General features: G+C 57.0%; 5 protein-coding genes across 5 annotated transcripts; 2 read left to right on the top strand and 3 right to left on the bottom strand.

The window, feature by feature from the left end:
* Window positions 1–25: 25 nt before the first annotated feature.
* On the bottom strand, window positions 26–2,799 carry MKK02DRAFT_41340 (uncharacterized protein; the record flags this gene model as incomplete). Its single annotated transcript, XM_053091528.1, has 10 exons — window positions 26–98; window positions 150–756; window positions 808–943; window positions 987–1,081; window positions 1,191–1,515; window positions 1,559–2,019; window positions 2,065–2,174; window positions 2,229–2,390; window positions 2,449–2,534; window positions 2,602–2,799. 10 exons carry the CDS (start codon window positions 2,797–2,799, stop codon window positions 26–28), a joined length of 2,253 nt encoding a protein of 750 aa, XP_052941490.1.
* A 597-nt stretch (window positions 2,800–3,396) lies between these two features.
* On the top strand, window positions 3,397–5,840 carry MKK02DRAFT_41339 (uncharacterized protein; the record flags this gene model as incomplete). Its single annotated transcript, XM_053091527.1, has 3 exons — window positions 3,397–3,594; window positions 3,649–4,004; window positions 5,114–5,840. The coding sequence occupies 3 exons, from the start codon at window positions 3,397–3,399 to the stop codon at window positions 5,838–5,840; spliced, it is 1,281 nt and encodes a 426-aa protein (XP_052941489.1).
* Window positions 5,841–6,193: 353 nt separating this feature from the next.
* Window positions 6,194–8,282, bottom strand: MKK02DRAFT_21276 (putative mitochondrial iron transporter of the mitochondrial carrier family; the record flags this gene model as incomplete). The annotated part of the gene is made up of 5 exons (XM_053086387.1): window positions 6,194–6,252; window positions 6,474–6,657; window positions 6,815–7,095; window positions 7,442–7,795; window positions 8,030–8,282. The coding sequence occupies 5 exons, from the start codon at window positions 8,280–8,282 to the stop codon at window positions 6,194–6,196; spliced, it is 1,131 nt and encodes a 376-aa protein (XP_052941488.1).
* Window positions 8,283–8,996: 714 nt separating this feature from the next.
* On the bottom strand, window positions 8,997–9,862 carry MKK02DRAFT_21310 (uncharacterized protein; the record flags this gene model as incomplete). The annotated part of the gene is made up of 6 exons (XM_053086396.1): window positions 8,997–9,076; window positions 9,159–9,248; window positions 9,316–9,417; window positions 9,506–9,568; window positions 9,663–9,732; window positions 9,800–9,862. The coding sequence occupies 6 exons, from the start codon at window positions 9,860–9,862 to the stop codon at window positions 8,997–8,999; spliced, it is 468 nt and encodes a 155-aa protein (XP_052941487.1).
* A 3,290-nt stretch (window positions 9,863–13,152) lies between these two features.
* MKK02DRAFT_35562 (major facilitator superfamily domain-containing protein) lies at window positions 13,153–15,148 on the top strand (the record flags this gene model as incomplete). The annotated part of the gene is made up of 8 exons (XM_053089203.1): window positions 13,153–13,410; window positions 13,453–13,617; window positions 13,662–13,825; window positions 13,869–14,199; window positions 14,244–14,337; window positions 14,384–14,680; window positions 14,734–15,065; window positions 15,116–15,148. 8 exons carry the CDS (start codon window positions 13,153–13,155, stop codon window positions 15,146–15,148), a joined length of 1,674 nt encoding a protein of 557 aa, XP_052941486.1.
* Between the last annotated feature and the right edge of the window lie 124 nt (window positions 15,149–15,272).

The following is a 15,272-nucleotide window of genomic DNA, read 5'->3' as shown; positions in this document are numbered from 1 at the left end:
ATCCTGACAAGTACTCTAGGCTGAATCATCTCCGCTTAGTAGAGCTTTTGGGCTGCCGGTCCGCTTCTTCGCCTTCATCGGAATAGCTTCTCCTCCGCCTAAACCATCAGCTTGATCAAGACTACGCCCCAATTGAACGCAGGACTCACCTTGATCGCCTCTCCCCTCCTGCCTCCTCATCCTCTCCCCATCCGCCGGGACCGAGCCCCACACCGGGCGCCAAACTCCCATCATCTCGCTTCCGCTTCGCCCTCTCCCTATCCCTCTCCCGCTCCCTTTCTCTATCTCTCCCGCCCCTATCCCTCTCCTTGTCCTTCGTACCACTCCGACTACTCTTCCTCCGCGGACTCTCACTCCGGTCCCTCTTACCCCCGCCGCCCCCGCTCCGCCTGGACCCGTGCTCCCCGTCCTCCTCGCGCGCTCGCCGGCGCTTATCGGGCGAGCTGGCCCCGCTCGCTCCTCCGCCTCGAGCAGTAGCAGACGGGCTGGTGCTCCGCGAGTAACTCTTCCCTCTGCTCCGACTCGGACTGCGGTCGGATCCGCTCCTGCTTGGACTCCGTCTCCGACTGGGTCGGGCGCTATTGCTGACACTAGGACTCTCGGGCTCTCGCGCGTCGCCGCCGTTCCCGCCGCCACCGTAGTCCAGACCGCCTGACATGGACGCTTCGACGCGGTCCTTGTCCCGGAATCGACCGGCTTTGGGGCCTTTTGGCGCGGTGGGGATAGGGCCGGTCCCTGCTCTGGGTCCCAGTGGAGCTATCAAGTCAGCTAAAGTCCCTATGGCAAGTCGGAAAAGGGAAAGCTCACCTGCTCCTCGGCCTCGGACCATACCTCCTCCTCGGACAGGCATACCTCGCATCATGCCCCTCCCTCTCGGTCCCATCCCTGGCTGTACCGGCTGTCCGGGCTGAGCGATGTTTGGGTCGGCGAAGCCCTCAGCGATCTGGCTATCAGCGACGACCCGCAAAGGACGTACAGGGACTCACGGGTTCTTGCTCTTCCTGCTTGACTTCTTCGGCTGGCTCTTGGCCGTTTTGGCTTGCTGAAGGAGCGGGAGTGGCAGATGCTCTCTGCGGCGGATCTAGCACAATTAGCACAGTCCCATGACCCGTGGTTCGATCCAACCGCAGCTGCTGCGTGCGCAGCGGCCGAATTGCCAGCTCCAGGTAATCATCCCGCTAGAAACGTACTTGGTCTGACCTGCGCAACTCCAGGCTGCAACTGTCCTTGTCCTTGCCCCGGCATCCCCATCTGCCCATTCCCGACCTGACCCCCTGGGCCTATCTGGCCCGCATTCGCGCCTCCTGCTCCGCCCATATTCCCCATCATCTGAGCCATCATCCCCATATCCATCCCCTGCATCCCCATCATCTGCTGCATCTGCTGCAGCATCTGCGGGTTGAGGTTGAAATTTGGCAGACCAGCAGCGGCGGCGGGGTTGGTGAGTGGAGGGAGGGAGTTGCCGACCATCTGGATAGTCTCGGGGGGGATGGCGTGCATGGGCGAAGTGGTCATCTGCGGATTAGCTATATCACCGGTGAGATCCAGAGAAGCTTACCATAGCTGCCCGACCTGCCTCCATTTCCGCCCTGAACCGCAAGAACTTGGGGAATGATGTTTCGTCAAATCCATAATTGAACCAATCGCTCAGATCGCTTCCTGGCCGCCTCCAGGGTTGACCTGATCCCTCGAAAATCGCCAAGTCGATCTCATACACCGAGTTGTTAGAGCTTGGGATGATCCCTGAGGGGTGGGTGGGATCGATATTTGGATGTGACGATGCAGCATGTGCAGGAGGGAGCGTAGAGTGGGGGAAGTTGGCGGCGCCGGGCGGACCGTTCGAGGTGGGTTGATTTGAGGGAGTGAGAACGTTCGGGGCGGTTCCTATATCGCCTGATGGTGGTATTTGAGGATAGGCGTTAGAACCGGGGACAGGAGTAGCTGAGGCGGATGGCCCAGGACGGGGGGCGGGGTTGTACTCGGTGGTCTGGTTGGCGTTGACAGCGGAGTGAAGGGGAGCTGAGGCGTCAGCTCAGTTCCCTGAATTGTAGGAGGGTGACCTACCTCGTTGGGGCTGAGGAGCAGCTGGGGACGCAGCAGGAGGCGCTTGTCCGGTAGACGTATGCGCCCATTTGCCTATCCCTATCACATTGCTCGTCGCTGGTTGAGCTTTTCTGTCTAGTCAGCTCCCGCAGATCATCTGATACGTTGCAGCATGATCTACTTACCTCAGATCAAGAGCACGCCCTCCAGCCTGACCAGTGAAGAAGGTCACGTCGTCATCGTCATCACTATCATCGTCCTGCTCTTCTTCCTCCTCGACGCCTCCATCTTCCAGAGATGGCTCGACTACCGCAGCGGATGGGTCGATACCGTACGCTGCGAGGGATCTGGCCAGTCAGCTGAGTGCTCCGCGTACAGATCTAGACTCAGCACCTGACAACAGACTCACGCTGCCATGGCAGAGCTGACACCCAGAGAAGCAGCAACCCTGGACGGTACGAGCGGAGCTGGCGCAGTTTGGGCAGGTACATCTGGAGCGTCAACACAATGCATGCGGCAAAGTCGGCCATAGGCATTATATACAGTACACACGCATACCGCAGCTTCCCTGACGCCATCATGGATCTCTTGCCCAACCGCTTCGCCGCTCCAACGCTCCACCGAGTCGAGGCATGACAGCTTACTATTCGGTTGTTCGGTCTTGATGGACCCTGCTGATGCGGACGCGCTCTCCACCGGCTGAGCTGCAGCTGGCTCGTTGCCGTACAAGAAAGCATCGTCGTCGTCTACGTCCATGTTGCTGGGCGTGATGCGTCTCTATACGGGTAGGTAGATAGCTGCTGGATGAAGAGATAGAGCATATGCAAAGGCAAAGGTCGAAGGAGCTGCAGCCAAGGTCACCTAAAGTGGGGGGAGCACGTCTACATTCCTTTACGTCACTCGGCTGAGTGTGGCGGATAGTACCAGCTGCATGCAGGTGCCACACCCTCATGTCGCCACCCGGCCCACTTGCTTCCCTAGCTAGGCTTTCCTCAGCTCCGGCTGCGATCAGCCGCTGCGGGTCACTGCTGTACATCGATCTGACGGAATTCTTTCCGACATAGGAACAGCGAGGTGGGAGTCCTCAGATGACATTTTCCGGCGTACCCCTCGACACCGGTCCAACACTAGTACTTGCTGATATATGCGACTTCAGCAAAGGATGAGAGTGCTCCTGCCTGTGCTCGCATGGGGTCAAGCACTGATCATCCTTTCAGACGTAGGAGACTCGAAGGCTCCCATGTCGTGATAAGGGCCTTTCCCATGGCATCTCAAGTGCCATAATCTAGACATCAGTCTCGCTTGCTCTCAGGACCCATCCGCACAGCACTTATACAGCACTGAACAGCCTTCATGCCATCCAGCACGCTTACCTCGCCTGATTCAGCAACCAACGATGCCGTTCATGAGCCTTTGCCCTACGCAGCTGAGGAAATATGGGCCATGATTCTCGCAACCGCACAGGCCGAGGACGAGTGGCTCTTGGTCCCTGACGGGAACGAGAACACTTTCCGAACCAAGTCGTGGCTGCCTATCGCCTTGATATGTCAGGTGAGTGCATGTGACCAGACCGCCGCCATTAGAAACAATCCTTGACACCAGTAGAGGTTTCGGAGCATCATCACGCCGACTGAGGACAGCCAACGCGCGACCTGCATCGACCTCACTCTTGAGAAAATTCGGAGGGTGCTCAATGTGCCTCCAGGTCAAAGCATTACCGCCTTCCTCTCAGACGACGCCAATGCCACTGCCAGCCGAATCATGATATCGCAGAAATGGAAAGGCGTACACAAGCTGACCGTGCGCCGTCTCGCGCGGCACACTCAAGAAGAATTGTTGCTGGCGGAACAAGAGCAATCTGCTTTCATGGGCGAATTCACATCTTGGTTCCCTCGTGGATCAAGTTATCTCCCGGAGTTGCGGGATGTGATCTATCAATCGGAGCTCGAAGGTGAAGGCGAGTGCGTTGCTGATGGCTTCACACTACATTCTCTTTGGGCATCGTTTCCCCCGGCCGACTCTTCGATCCGCCTTCACTGGCTCGGCGGGAATCCTGAGACATACGACCGGGGTAGGACATTTGAAGTAGCCCGATGTAGAGAGGGCAAGCGACTGATATATTCTCTGCAGTAAGAAAAGACGGCAGAGTAGGCGGTACATGCCAGTACAACCCGGATCTTGCCAGTCGGACTGGCAAGCATGTGCGAGGACGCCCGATGGGCCCATAGGGTCAGGAGTTGACTGAGACAGAGCCAGGCATACCTCGATGCACCTTTTCTCGAATCTAGCCGGACATCGACAACGGTGACATTCACCTCGTCGATCTGACACTCTGTGGGTATTCTTGTACTGTATCTCATCTTTACAATGAGCCTCTACTCCTAGGCTGGTGGGCGCATCAAAGCTGTGGCGCCCTGTGCGCTTGCCACATCGAGCTCTGGCACAACACACAACGGAGTGCCCCCACAAAGGGTGAAGTGCAGTCTTGCATGCTATGGTGTGACGCACACTATAGTGTATGGTATGAAAGGAGCGCTACTCAACGATGATTCAGGGTGGATGTCCGGTGCGAGTGCCGAGTATCCCGCCCAACTTCACATTTGCCACCTTACAATACCTTCACCGTCTCGCTGATTGGTAATCCAGCACGCGATCACAATCCCGTACGATGTCAGACCCCCCACAAACACTATTACATGACGATGCCCTTTACATGGTGTACGAGGCTTTGACTTTCGGGTCGAGAGACCGCTCAGCCCTGGTGGGGCCGTCGCAGTGTTTCCTCATGTCGGACACCCAGAAGTCATGGATGCTAGCCAGCAGAGTGCGATTCTTCCACATTTACCATGAGGGTGTACCGGGACACGTGTCAAAGCTAATAAATACAGAGATTTGCGGTGCTCGGTCGCAGAAGGAACAAGATCGCCCAGGAGAATACAACTTCCAGATGCTTTTCTCTGTCAGCGGAAAGTTTGCGGTCTGTTTTCGGCTGCCCATCTGATGACTGTCTCTGGAGACATGCGTGGGAGGCTAAAATCCAGCTTGCAGCAGACCAGGCGAAACTCGACAGCCCTGAAGTGCAGGACGTTCTCGGCAGCCCTGAAGTACAGGCGGTACTCGACAGCCCTGAAGCGAAGAAGGACGTCTGGACCATCCCGCAGATCTTCTCGTCCAGCAGATCTAGACAGGACGAGCTGCAGTCGGACCAGAGCGACGGTTTCGCTAGCCTTTGCGTGTTGAAGCTCGCAAGCAAGGGCAACTTTCCATCGTTGAAGCATATCGTGTTCCAGTCCACGCGGGAAGGCTCAAGTGACCGATATGACGAGCATTTCAGTGATGGGCCGATCGCCTACTGGCTCAAAGCACTCACGCAAGCCTACCCCGAGATAGAGGTCCACTGGGCGGGGGTTCCTGGGTTGTGGCAGAATTTGCGAGGTTATGTACCACCGCTCACCACATGCTACAGCGCTTCCGACAAACCGCCAGTCCCCCCAGTGCCCCCACACTTTCCGGAAGGTTCCTCAACCCCCTCGCCCCGCTCGATCCGATGGATCAGCTCTGCAACACACGTCGAGGATGATGAGAGCTTGAAGGAGGCAATGTCCAAGCTTCAGACGTCTCTCGCTGCAATGGGGGATGAGAGCGTGAGCGAATTCACGGGGTACATCGGGGGACTTTGGGGAAGGAGGGACCTGATCAGCACAGCGGAGGCCGCAGAGTCCGCACTGCGGGAAAAGGCAAAGAAGAAGAAATGGTCGTTTGCTTTCGCTCACGGTCCGACCGGTCCCTCCACCTAGCTTCCCAGTGGTTGGCGTCGGTAGACACGTGGGTTGTAAACGATGTAAGGAGTTGGGGGCCACTTACCTGCGCCCACCATTCACGATGTGTGACGCGCTGCATAGGCCCGAACACGTTGGACCTGTCAGATTGTTTTGAGACCCCTCTCAAGACATGATCGCAGTCAGATATTTAGTGGGAATCATCATGGTCCACCATCAGCTCTGACCCGAATGAGCTTTCATGTTCATTTCGACGACGCCTGTCAGCAGATGAGGAAATGAGATGCCATCCGCCAGAAGAGCAACCGTCATCCCTACTTCCATATTCTAGATCCGTCCGCCTCCCGGATGATATAGGCTCAGTGCTTGCACTACCGAGGTGTCGCTTTGCCCGTCTCGGGTAATGCGCCGTTTTGCCGTATAAGGACTTCTGCAGGGTTGTCAGCGATGTCCCTCTGAGCTTGCCGTGCTGGTCCGATCCCCGCATACCCCTCACCCCCCACTTTTTCCATCTGACCGAATTTGTCGACAGCTGTACTCCGTCTCCGCCCGCATCTCGCCTCCTCGCCGCGCTGACCTCAACCATCTCTGTCAATACTGTCCCATCCCCGTGTCATTGACCGAGGCAAAGACTGAAACCGAAGGACTTACTGAAGAACTCATAACTCATCCAACTGATAGCCGTACTCGGCGCCACCGTCATCACCCTCGGCAACATGCCCCTTCTCAGCCCCTTCCACCCATCTCGTTCCCTGATGATCCTCAAAGCTTCGCCCATACCGCGCGCATTTCGTATTCTGGGGTCATCGGAGGATCCGCGAGTCTGAAGGAGGGTCTGCATCATCAGCTCTGATTTCCAAGGGCGACATTATATGTCCCATATCCGTATGCCTCGATTCGTCCCCTTTCTCCGCTAAAGAGCTCCATATCCCACGCCGAGATCGTACGATACCCGACCCTTATCCTATCTCTCTTCTCAAACTCCAACTCACCTTCGCAACATCCAACGGCGTAGTCACAGCAGCCGCCAACCCACCCGCCACCCCACCCGCCACAATGTGCGTCATGGGACTATACACCCCACTCGGGTTGATCAGTCCCTTGAGTGACTCGTACGCCGAGAACTGCACCGCCGTAAACGGGACCGTCATGGTGATTGTCGTCGGATAGGAGACGTAGAAGGCTGAAAGACCTTCCGAGGCGTAGACGGATCGAGCGCACGAGAAGACGGAGCGGTGTGGCGAGTTGCGGATTTGCATGCGTTGTTTGATGACTGCCGGGTTAGCTCAGGAACGCAGAGATGGAAAGAGGCCAGAAAGGGAAGAGAGAGCATGGAGCCGAAGGTCAGAAGGTTCGCACAAGCACGTAGCCATCTCCAGACCCAGCCGAGCCCATCAAGTCTCCCAGTCCCTCGCCCAATTTCCGGATTCCAAGCAGACATGATTCTCGCCCTCCTTGCCGCCCCGAGGCGCTCCCCACTCCATTCTCCTTGAGATCTCCTTATCGTACGCCGTTTTGCCATATGGTCTACCTCCTCTCCCATTCCTCTCATGAGGCTCAACCCCCAAAGATCGCCCACAATCCTGAACCCAGCGAACCCAGCCCAGACCAAAACTCACCGTCAAACGGGTTCATCAACGCATCACTTGTAATCGTCGCCGCCGCACCCGCCACCGCCGTCCCTCCGACCCCGCCCCACCCATCCCCACGTCCTCCACTGATCTCACGCACAAACTCGTACATCCCAAAATGGGCCGCATGCGCCGGTCCAGCACCCATGATCACCGACGCGACACCGCGCCACAGCGTCCGGATGCCCTCGCCGGTAGAGACCGAGCGGAGGTGCTGCGAGAATGTCGTCAGGGCTTGGCGGTTCGCGGCGGCCGTCATGGATGCGGGGTTGGCGGCGGAGGGGGTAGCGGTGGATTTGAGGGCGGAGGTGGCGCTAGAGGAGAGGGAGGAGGAGGCGGTGGCTGAGGCGGTAGCGGCAGAGGTAGCGGCGCCCGCGGTGTTGAGATTGAGAAGGCCGGTAGCGTTCAGCGAGGGGAGGACTTGCATTCGCGTCTGGAGGTCAGCAAGCTCTTCCGCACTTTATGGCTCATCTCCATCATCACGCCCAGCTAGGTGATGTCCCTCCGTCCAGGTCCATACCAAAGCTCCAGCTCCAACCTCAAGCTCCCCTGTTTCCACCTCTGAACAAGCTCAACCCACCTTGATACTGTCCACCGGAAAGATCGCCGCATGCTCCGAGATCCCCGCTAATGCGCCAGCGAGCATGTTCGTCCCCCATCCATGCCCAATCGGCAGACTTTCATAATCATGGTCATCCTCTTCTTCCAGCGCGACCGATGTCTCGCCGTGATGCCCTGGTTGGCCAGGGTGGAGGTGTGCCGAGTGGGAGAGGACGTGGACGGAGGGGACGGAAGTGGAAGGTGAGGGAGAGGCGGGGTCGACCTTCATCCTTGCTAGTGCTGAGGGGAATGTGGGACAGACAAGTCTGAAGGGTCAGCTATTTTGCCCTTCTTGGCGATCATGGTAAATGTGGTACTGCTGGAGCTCCGAGAGCTTGGAAGGCGCGATCTAACAGCCGCATCGTTTTCGACCAGCTGATCGGAGACACCCCATCTGCTCCGCCTGATCTCCTTCGCCCAGGACCCCAGCATCGAGCAGGATCATCAACTCACTATCAGATTATCGGCCGAAACCAAATTTCCGTAAAATCGCTCCTGGGCGATTGGGTCAAGCTCTCCAAGAGCAGTTTTTTCCGCAGACTTGGTTGCTGAGCAGGCGTATGGGGCCAGATACCACCAGGTTAGGTATCAGTAGATGGTGAGCACGTTCTGTATGGCTTGTAAGCGATTGGACGGATGCTGTAGCTGATGGAGATGGGAAAATGTCGTCGACCATCTCTTGATCGCCGGCAGATAGGGTTTGATTAGAAAAATAGCTTTGATTCCGCTAATCAGCATTACGAATATGCATTGGCTATCAGTAACCGGCGGCAGTACTCGGGTATCATCGGACATGTAGCTACGGAGCACACCTCTGCAGGTGTGGTAGAAAAGATCATGTGCATTCATATCCATAGAGCTACAACATATTGACAGGCTGGCAAGGACTCGGAAGGCCAAAGATGGAGACCGAAGGAGCGAGAAGGGAGGGCGTGGGCTATATTCACCGCCTGGCAGCCCGTTTCCAGATGCTGGCCAAGACGATACCGGTGATGGCTGCTCCTCCAGCGAGGATTCCCACACCTGAAGCGTCAGCAATTGTTCCAGCTCTGAGGTCGACGTGAGGCAAAGATGGTGTCAGAATAGGAGAAGGAGGATGACTCACCGATGTACCCATCCCGTTGTACAGCCCGCTCAATGAGCATGCGTAACGACTGGGCCTGCATGTTGTCTGGCTCGACAGCTAGTAGCAGGTCTGAAGTATCAGCTCCGATCATGTACCAAGCTCAAATAGCGTGGGTGACGTGTAACGGTGAACTGACCATTGAATTTGCGAGCATAGGCGTAATTACGCAGCTTGTAATACCCGACCGCGATGTAGTAGGTACATTCTCTCCGGTGAGAGGGGGATGCCGAGTAGATCTCTGAGTATAGTCAGCTTCACGACCCAGAGGATCGACCAGGACAAAGGTATGGGCGGGTAGGAAGGTAGAAGCTCGAGGCGAGACTCACCCTGAAGAAGCTTTACACCCTCCGTTTGCTGTTCCGCCGTTGGGCTCTTAACTAAAGCCCAGCCTGGTCGTCAGCCACAGGCTCAGTCTGACAGGTATTTGCTCAAAGCTGCCAGCAGCAGCGAACGCTAGCGCCAGCCACGGAGAGGAGGACCTACCGTAATTGAATTTTGACTGAGTAGTGACATGTCCCTGCTCAATCTCTTTGTAGTATTGCGATCTCAGAACCTACGACGTATCAGCACCATGTCCCAAGACACTCGCCCAGCTGCGCGGCGGAAGAAGCTGAACTGACAGCTAGTTCTTCGGAGGAGAGGGAGGACTCGGCCTCGGCGGCATAGGGCAGATCAGTGGGCATGGCGCTTTTGCTTGTCGAGGTAGATCTTGAGGATGCTGAGGGGCAGTTGCGAGTGAACCCTTAGTGATAGTAGCGGTTTTGGGAGGTGGATGTTTGACTGCTGGTGATGATAGATTGATATAAGCAAGGAGCAAGGTCAAAGTCGGCGGTGCAAGCGCCTCGTCATCCGCTCGGCGCCCTTACGTCATCGGTTTTGGGTCGGTGGCAAATGTGGCAGCAAGAGCAGGGTGGCGAGTCTTGAGCTTGCTCTTGCGTCTGTACTCTGTCATGCGGAGCGCCTCAGCCTTCTGATTAAGGCTTGTTGAATTATTCAATGAATAATCTGTTACATCACATGTACACATGGCCGCTCTCCTCGTCGACAGAATCATCATGACTTCATATCGGACAACGTCGCACTCTTGACACATCACCAGTCCATCCAGAAGACCACCTGATCCACCACCCACTACTTCCTCACGGAACTGCTCCCTCTGTATCATCGCTGTTGGTGACCGCACCCCCAACTGAGTCGACCTGAGACGCGTTCAGAGCCTGCCCTCGCGCAGCAAGCTGTGCAAGTTCCGTCCGCCACAGCTCCATCAGCTTCGCCTGACTCTGGTCAGCCTCTCTCGTGTCGTGGCGGATGGAGATGTCGCGCAATCGACGGCACTCAGCGACTAGTGCAGCCATTTCGTCTTTGTGGGTCTTCAGCCAGGGGATGTCTGCCTTGAGCGCCGATGCCACGCTCGAAGCCATCCCTTGCCCCTTGGGCGCTGATGACCGGTCCTCAGCATCCGTGAGCCACGACATCCCAGTGGCCACCGCTTTGACCGTCCACAAGATCTAATCGAGAGTGTGCATGAAGATATCAGCAGCCTTCGTCAGTGCGGTCGCCGCTGTCTCCATGGCGGTATCTTGAGCAGAGGCTCGATCTGCCAAAGCGCAGCACCTGAACCTCGGCCATGGTTGCGCCTAATGTGGGCTCAAGCTCTGTTTTAGTCGCGGCGCCAATTTACTCGTACCGATTGTCGAGTTGTGATGTACTGTGTCTATTTGAATATGCTATCTGATGAATGGGTAGGGGAAGGGGGATGGTGATGATGACAAGCATGGCGCCCCTCTGGTAGCCTGGCCACGCCACGGGTAGAGCGGACGGAGGTCGTGCTCTGCGGCGTCTCGCACGTGGTATTGTGGGATACACCTTGTCAATGAGCACAGCTCGACCGGTGAAGTTTGACGACGGACAGGCTAGTGAACGATGCTGGGATGTTACCATTCAATAGGCCTCTCGATCCCGAATAAACAGCACTATTGACAACAGCACTGCCTGATACTACCCAGTAGCGAGCGATTAGCTGAAATGACCTGGTCCGAATTCGGCCTGGAAGCCATTATCAGCCACAGGTGGACTGTATTGGGCTTGGTATCGGTGGCCGTGGACATGTTTGCCCTGACCACCAACTCTATACGTATACATATATACATCTGGAACAAGCACGAGAGGGGTATTGTACGAGAAAAGGATACGGATATGACAATGATATGAGCACAGAAGGGGTCAACGCTCGCTCGGGAGTGCTGGTTCCGGCAGGCCCATAGCCAGTCAGATAGCGAGCGTCTCCGCATCCTCCATCACCCTGGTCCATCCGTCCCGATGCTCCCTCACAATCGCTGAAGCGGTGTCCTTTTGGGAGCTGAGACTTTGCCACTTCTGCAGGCCTTCGCGCCTGACTCTAGCAATCGTCTCTTCCAGTCTGTCCTTCTTCTCCCGGAGGGTCGCCACATCAGTGGCGGAAGACGAGCGTGTCGATGTACGCCACCACGGTCGGCCGCTGCCACTCCGCAGTTGTGTGACGGCGCTCTCCAAGTCAGATATCTGCTTGCCGATATCGCTGACCTGCCAATCAGTCAGGCTGACTGTTGAGTCCATCATCTCAAGCAAATCAGCAACTTGGACTTTCGCCTCTTTCAACCCTTCCTCGTGATACCTGGCCCGTAGTAGGACCGAAACAGCTTTCTACGTCTTGTCCAGATCGGTAGCGATCGTGGCGATCGTCTTGTCTGAAGCGCTTGCCCGGTCTCGAATGTCTTTGAGCAGCTCTGCCTGCTCCTTCTGAGCTTGGCGAATCTCTTCCTGCCCCGCCACCAGCTTCTGCAACAGCTGACTGGAAGTCTGTGAGCCAGCCGACTCCGTAAGTGTCGACATGATGACTGCCGGTGATTTCTGACAGTGAGACAAGTATGATGGTGTTAAGGGAAGAGTGAGACAGGGGTGTGGCGTGTATTGGGTCAGAATATGTAAAAGACACGAGCGAGCCATCAGCACACAGGCAGCTAGTCAAGCTCACCCGTACTATGCACAGCTTATTGCGCCATTCGAATGATCCTTTGTTCTCCCCTTATCGTGGGGTGAATGGAAAGGAGCAGCCGCTCCGACACGTGTGAGGTTGACAGTACTGGTCAGATCAGTAAGTGAGTGTATGCCCCTGCGCGGGCTGACCGAGCGTTCTTCGACAGTGACGCAATGCACATCTTGCAAGACCATACACCGCTCGCCCGCTCATAGCGGAAGTTCTCGCTCTCCTGCGCATCCGATATGATCGTTCTCGTGAGACTGATATCGGCGTGAACGACCAGCGGTCAGCGTAGATACCAGCAGGACTAGCTGTTTGCCAAGTCAGCCGCGGGCCGCCAGACTCGCGGTGCGCACCATGAGACAACATGCCATCTGTGATGGCACAGCTGGCCACAGGCGCACCGAGCGTCGGCTCCCTGGTGCTCCCTTGCCTCTCTACGCCGTCAGCTCGTCCGGAATGCGCCGACCCTTCACAGCCCACTTGAAACGCCCTCCGCCGGTGCCTCATTCAGTCTGTCGGATCAGGCGGACCGACAGCATACCCCGTCGATCTCATCGGCCACAAACCGGCCGGTCGCCACACAGCTCTCAAACGCGGAGGAAAGACATCCGAGCCTAAAATAGCACCCTCTCGGCATGGACCAGCTATTGTCCCGAGTTTCACCTTGTTCTATCTACTTCTTGTAGTAACCGGTACTGGTCCGGGGCACAACGATCTACAGTGGGGGCCCGGTGCACCGGAGACCGGAGGGGGCTGGGGGAAGAGAGGAGGCGACGGAAGCCCCGGTCGAGGTCCGGACGCGTAGGAGATGATCGGCTGAGCTGTGCTGCCCCTTTCCCGACAGTATCACGGGGTCCGCCCTATATAGTGGGATTTGCTGTCTCTCCCCTCATCTCTTCCACATCGCCACTCACTTCTCTCACCCCGCCTATACATCTTCGCTCACTCATCATGTCGGAGAAGATCACCTCCGCTCCCCTCGAGGACGAGAAGGCCATCCACTCGCAGTACGAGCACGCGCCCGAGCTCGAGCACGGTGACGACCCGAAAAAGCCCAAGTACGCCGCCAACACACAGCTGGACGATGCTGCGCGGATCCTCGCCGAGGCGGGCGAGTTCGAGTACACGGCCGCTCAGGCGAAACGCGTCCTTCGCAAAATCGACCTTTACGTCTGTCTCCCCATGTGCTTGACCTACTTCGTCCAGCAGGTATGTCTCGACCCCGCCCATAAGAGCTGCGCTGACCTACAGCTTGACAAATCGTCTGTCTCGTACGCGGCCGTTTTCAACTTGCAGAAGGAGACCACGCCGGAACTGGTCGGCTCGCAGTACTCGTGGCTCACCTCTGTCGTCTACCTTGCCCAATTCGTCTGCCAGCCCCTCTCCGCATATGCTCTTATCGTGGTCCCGGTCAAGGTGAGCTATGCCTCCATCTACCTCCTAGCCGAGCTGACGATTAGTACTGGGTCATGTTCAACTACATCTGCTGGTCGGTCGTCACCATGTGCACTGGAGCTGCAACCAACTTTACCGGTCTCATCCTCGCTCGTTTCTTCCTCGGATGCTTCGAAGCTACCATCCTTCCCTCTTTCGTCCTCATCACCCAGATGTGGTGGACGCGTCGGTATGTCTATCTCCCACTCATTCGGTCCTCTGCTGACAGATAGTGAACAATCCTACCGGACCATCGCATACCAGATCGCCAACAGTATGGCCGCCATTATCGGTCCTCTCCTCTCGTACGGCGTCGGGCGGGCCGCGGTCACTGCTACCTCTGTGAAGCAGTACCAGGTCATCTTCTTCGCCATGGGCGCTCTCTCCCTCTTCCTCGCCCCCATCGTCTGGTTCCTCATGCCCAACTCGCCCACTACCGCCAAGTTCCTCCGGAACGGGGACGACCGCATCATCGCCCTCGATCGTCTCAAGGAGAACAACACTGGTACCAAGTCGTCCACCTTCAAGTGGTCTCAGGTCTGGGAGACCTACCGCGACATCAAGGTGAGTGGCGGCTACTCTGCAGCTGGAGCTAGACTGACAGGCAGACATGGGCTTGGGCTGCGATGTGGTTCTGCGCGGCGTGCCCTTCAGGCGGTATCGGCGCTTTCGGTGGTCTCATCACCAAGGGCTTTGGCTTTGGTGCGTCCTTCTAGTCCCTTCACTTCTGAGCTCTGCTGACCATCAGACACCTTCACCTCCATCCTCATGCAGATCCCCACCGGCGCCATCGGTATCACTGGTCTCCTCATCGGTATCTACGTCACCAACCGGATCAAGATGAGGTGGCCCGTCCTCGCTGTGATCGTCCTCTTCCCCATCGCTGGCGCCATCGGTCTCACCCAAGTCCCCCGGACGCAGCCCAACGCGCTCATGGGGTGCTACTACGTCGCCTTTGTCTTCTCGTGCATCCAGCCCCTGTTGATCTCTTGGTGCAACCTTAACGCCGCGGGTACTACCAAGCGAGTCGTCACCACCGCCACCAGTACGTCTTTCCTCCTCCTGCCTGCACCGCCTCGTGCTCCCGCTGACCCGCAGTGTTCGCAGCCCTCACTATCGGTAACACGGTCGGTCCCCAGGTCTACCTCGCGAGCGAGGCCCCGCAGTACCCCACTGGTCTCTACGTCGACATTGGCTGCTGGTGTGTGCTCGAGCTCCTCATCATCTGGATGGGGTTCTACCTCGCCCGCTTGAACCGCAGCCAGGAGGCCAAGCGTGTCGCTCTCGGTCTCCCCGCCGACATCAAGGACATGTCCATCATGTCTACCGCCGAGGCCGACGCGTACAAGGTCGAGCTCGCCGAGATGATGCGTCGCGCTGGGATGGACTATGGCAAGGCCACCGAGGGGTCTTTCGACGATCTGACGGATGTGAGTTCTCTCTACCGGTATACATGCGCAACAAAGACTGATATCTTTAGCGCCAAAACCCGCACTTCCAGTACGTCGTGTAAATCAGGTCTTTGGTCTTGGGCGGAGGAGGGGTGTATCAGAAGTTATAGTATCTGGGAAATCAAGGGATGCACATGTTGTCGCTACTCTCACATCCTTCAAGCTTCAGTCCAGCCAATGATCAGT

Source organism: Dioszegia hungarica (assembly GCF_025882075.1).
Source record: "Dioszegia hungarica strain PDD-24b-2 chromosome Unknown MKK02contig_32, whole genome shotgun sequence".
Lineage (NCBI taxonomy): Eukaryota > Fungi > Basidiomycota > Tremellomycetes > Tremellales > Bulleribasidiaceae > Dioszegia > Dioszegia hungarica.
This window is presented reverse-complemented; position numbering and strand designations above follow the sequence as displayed.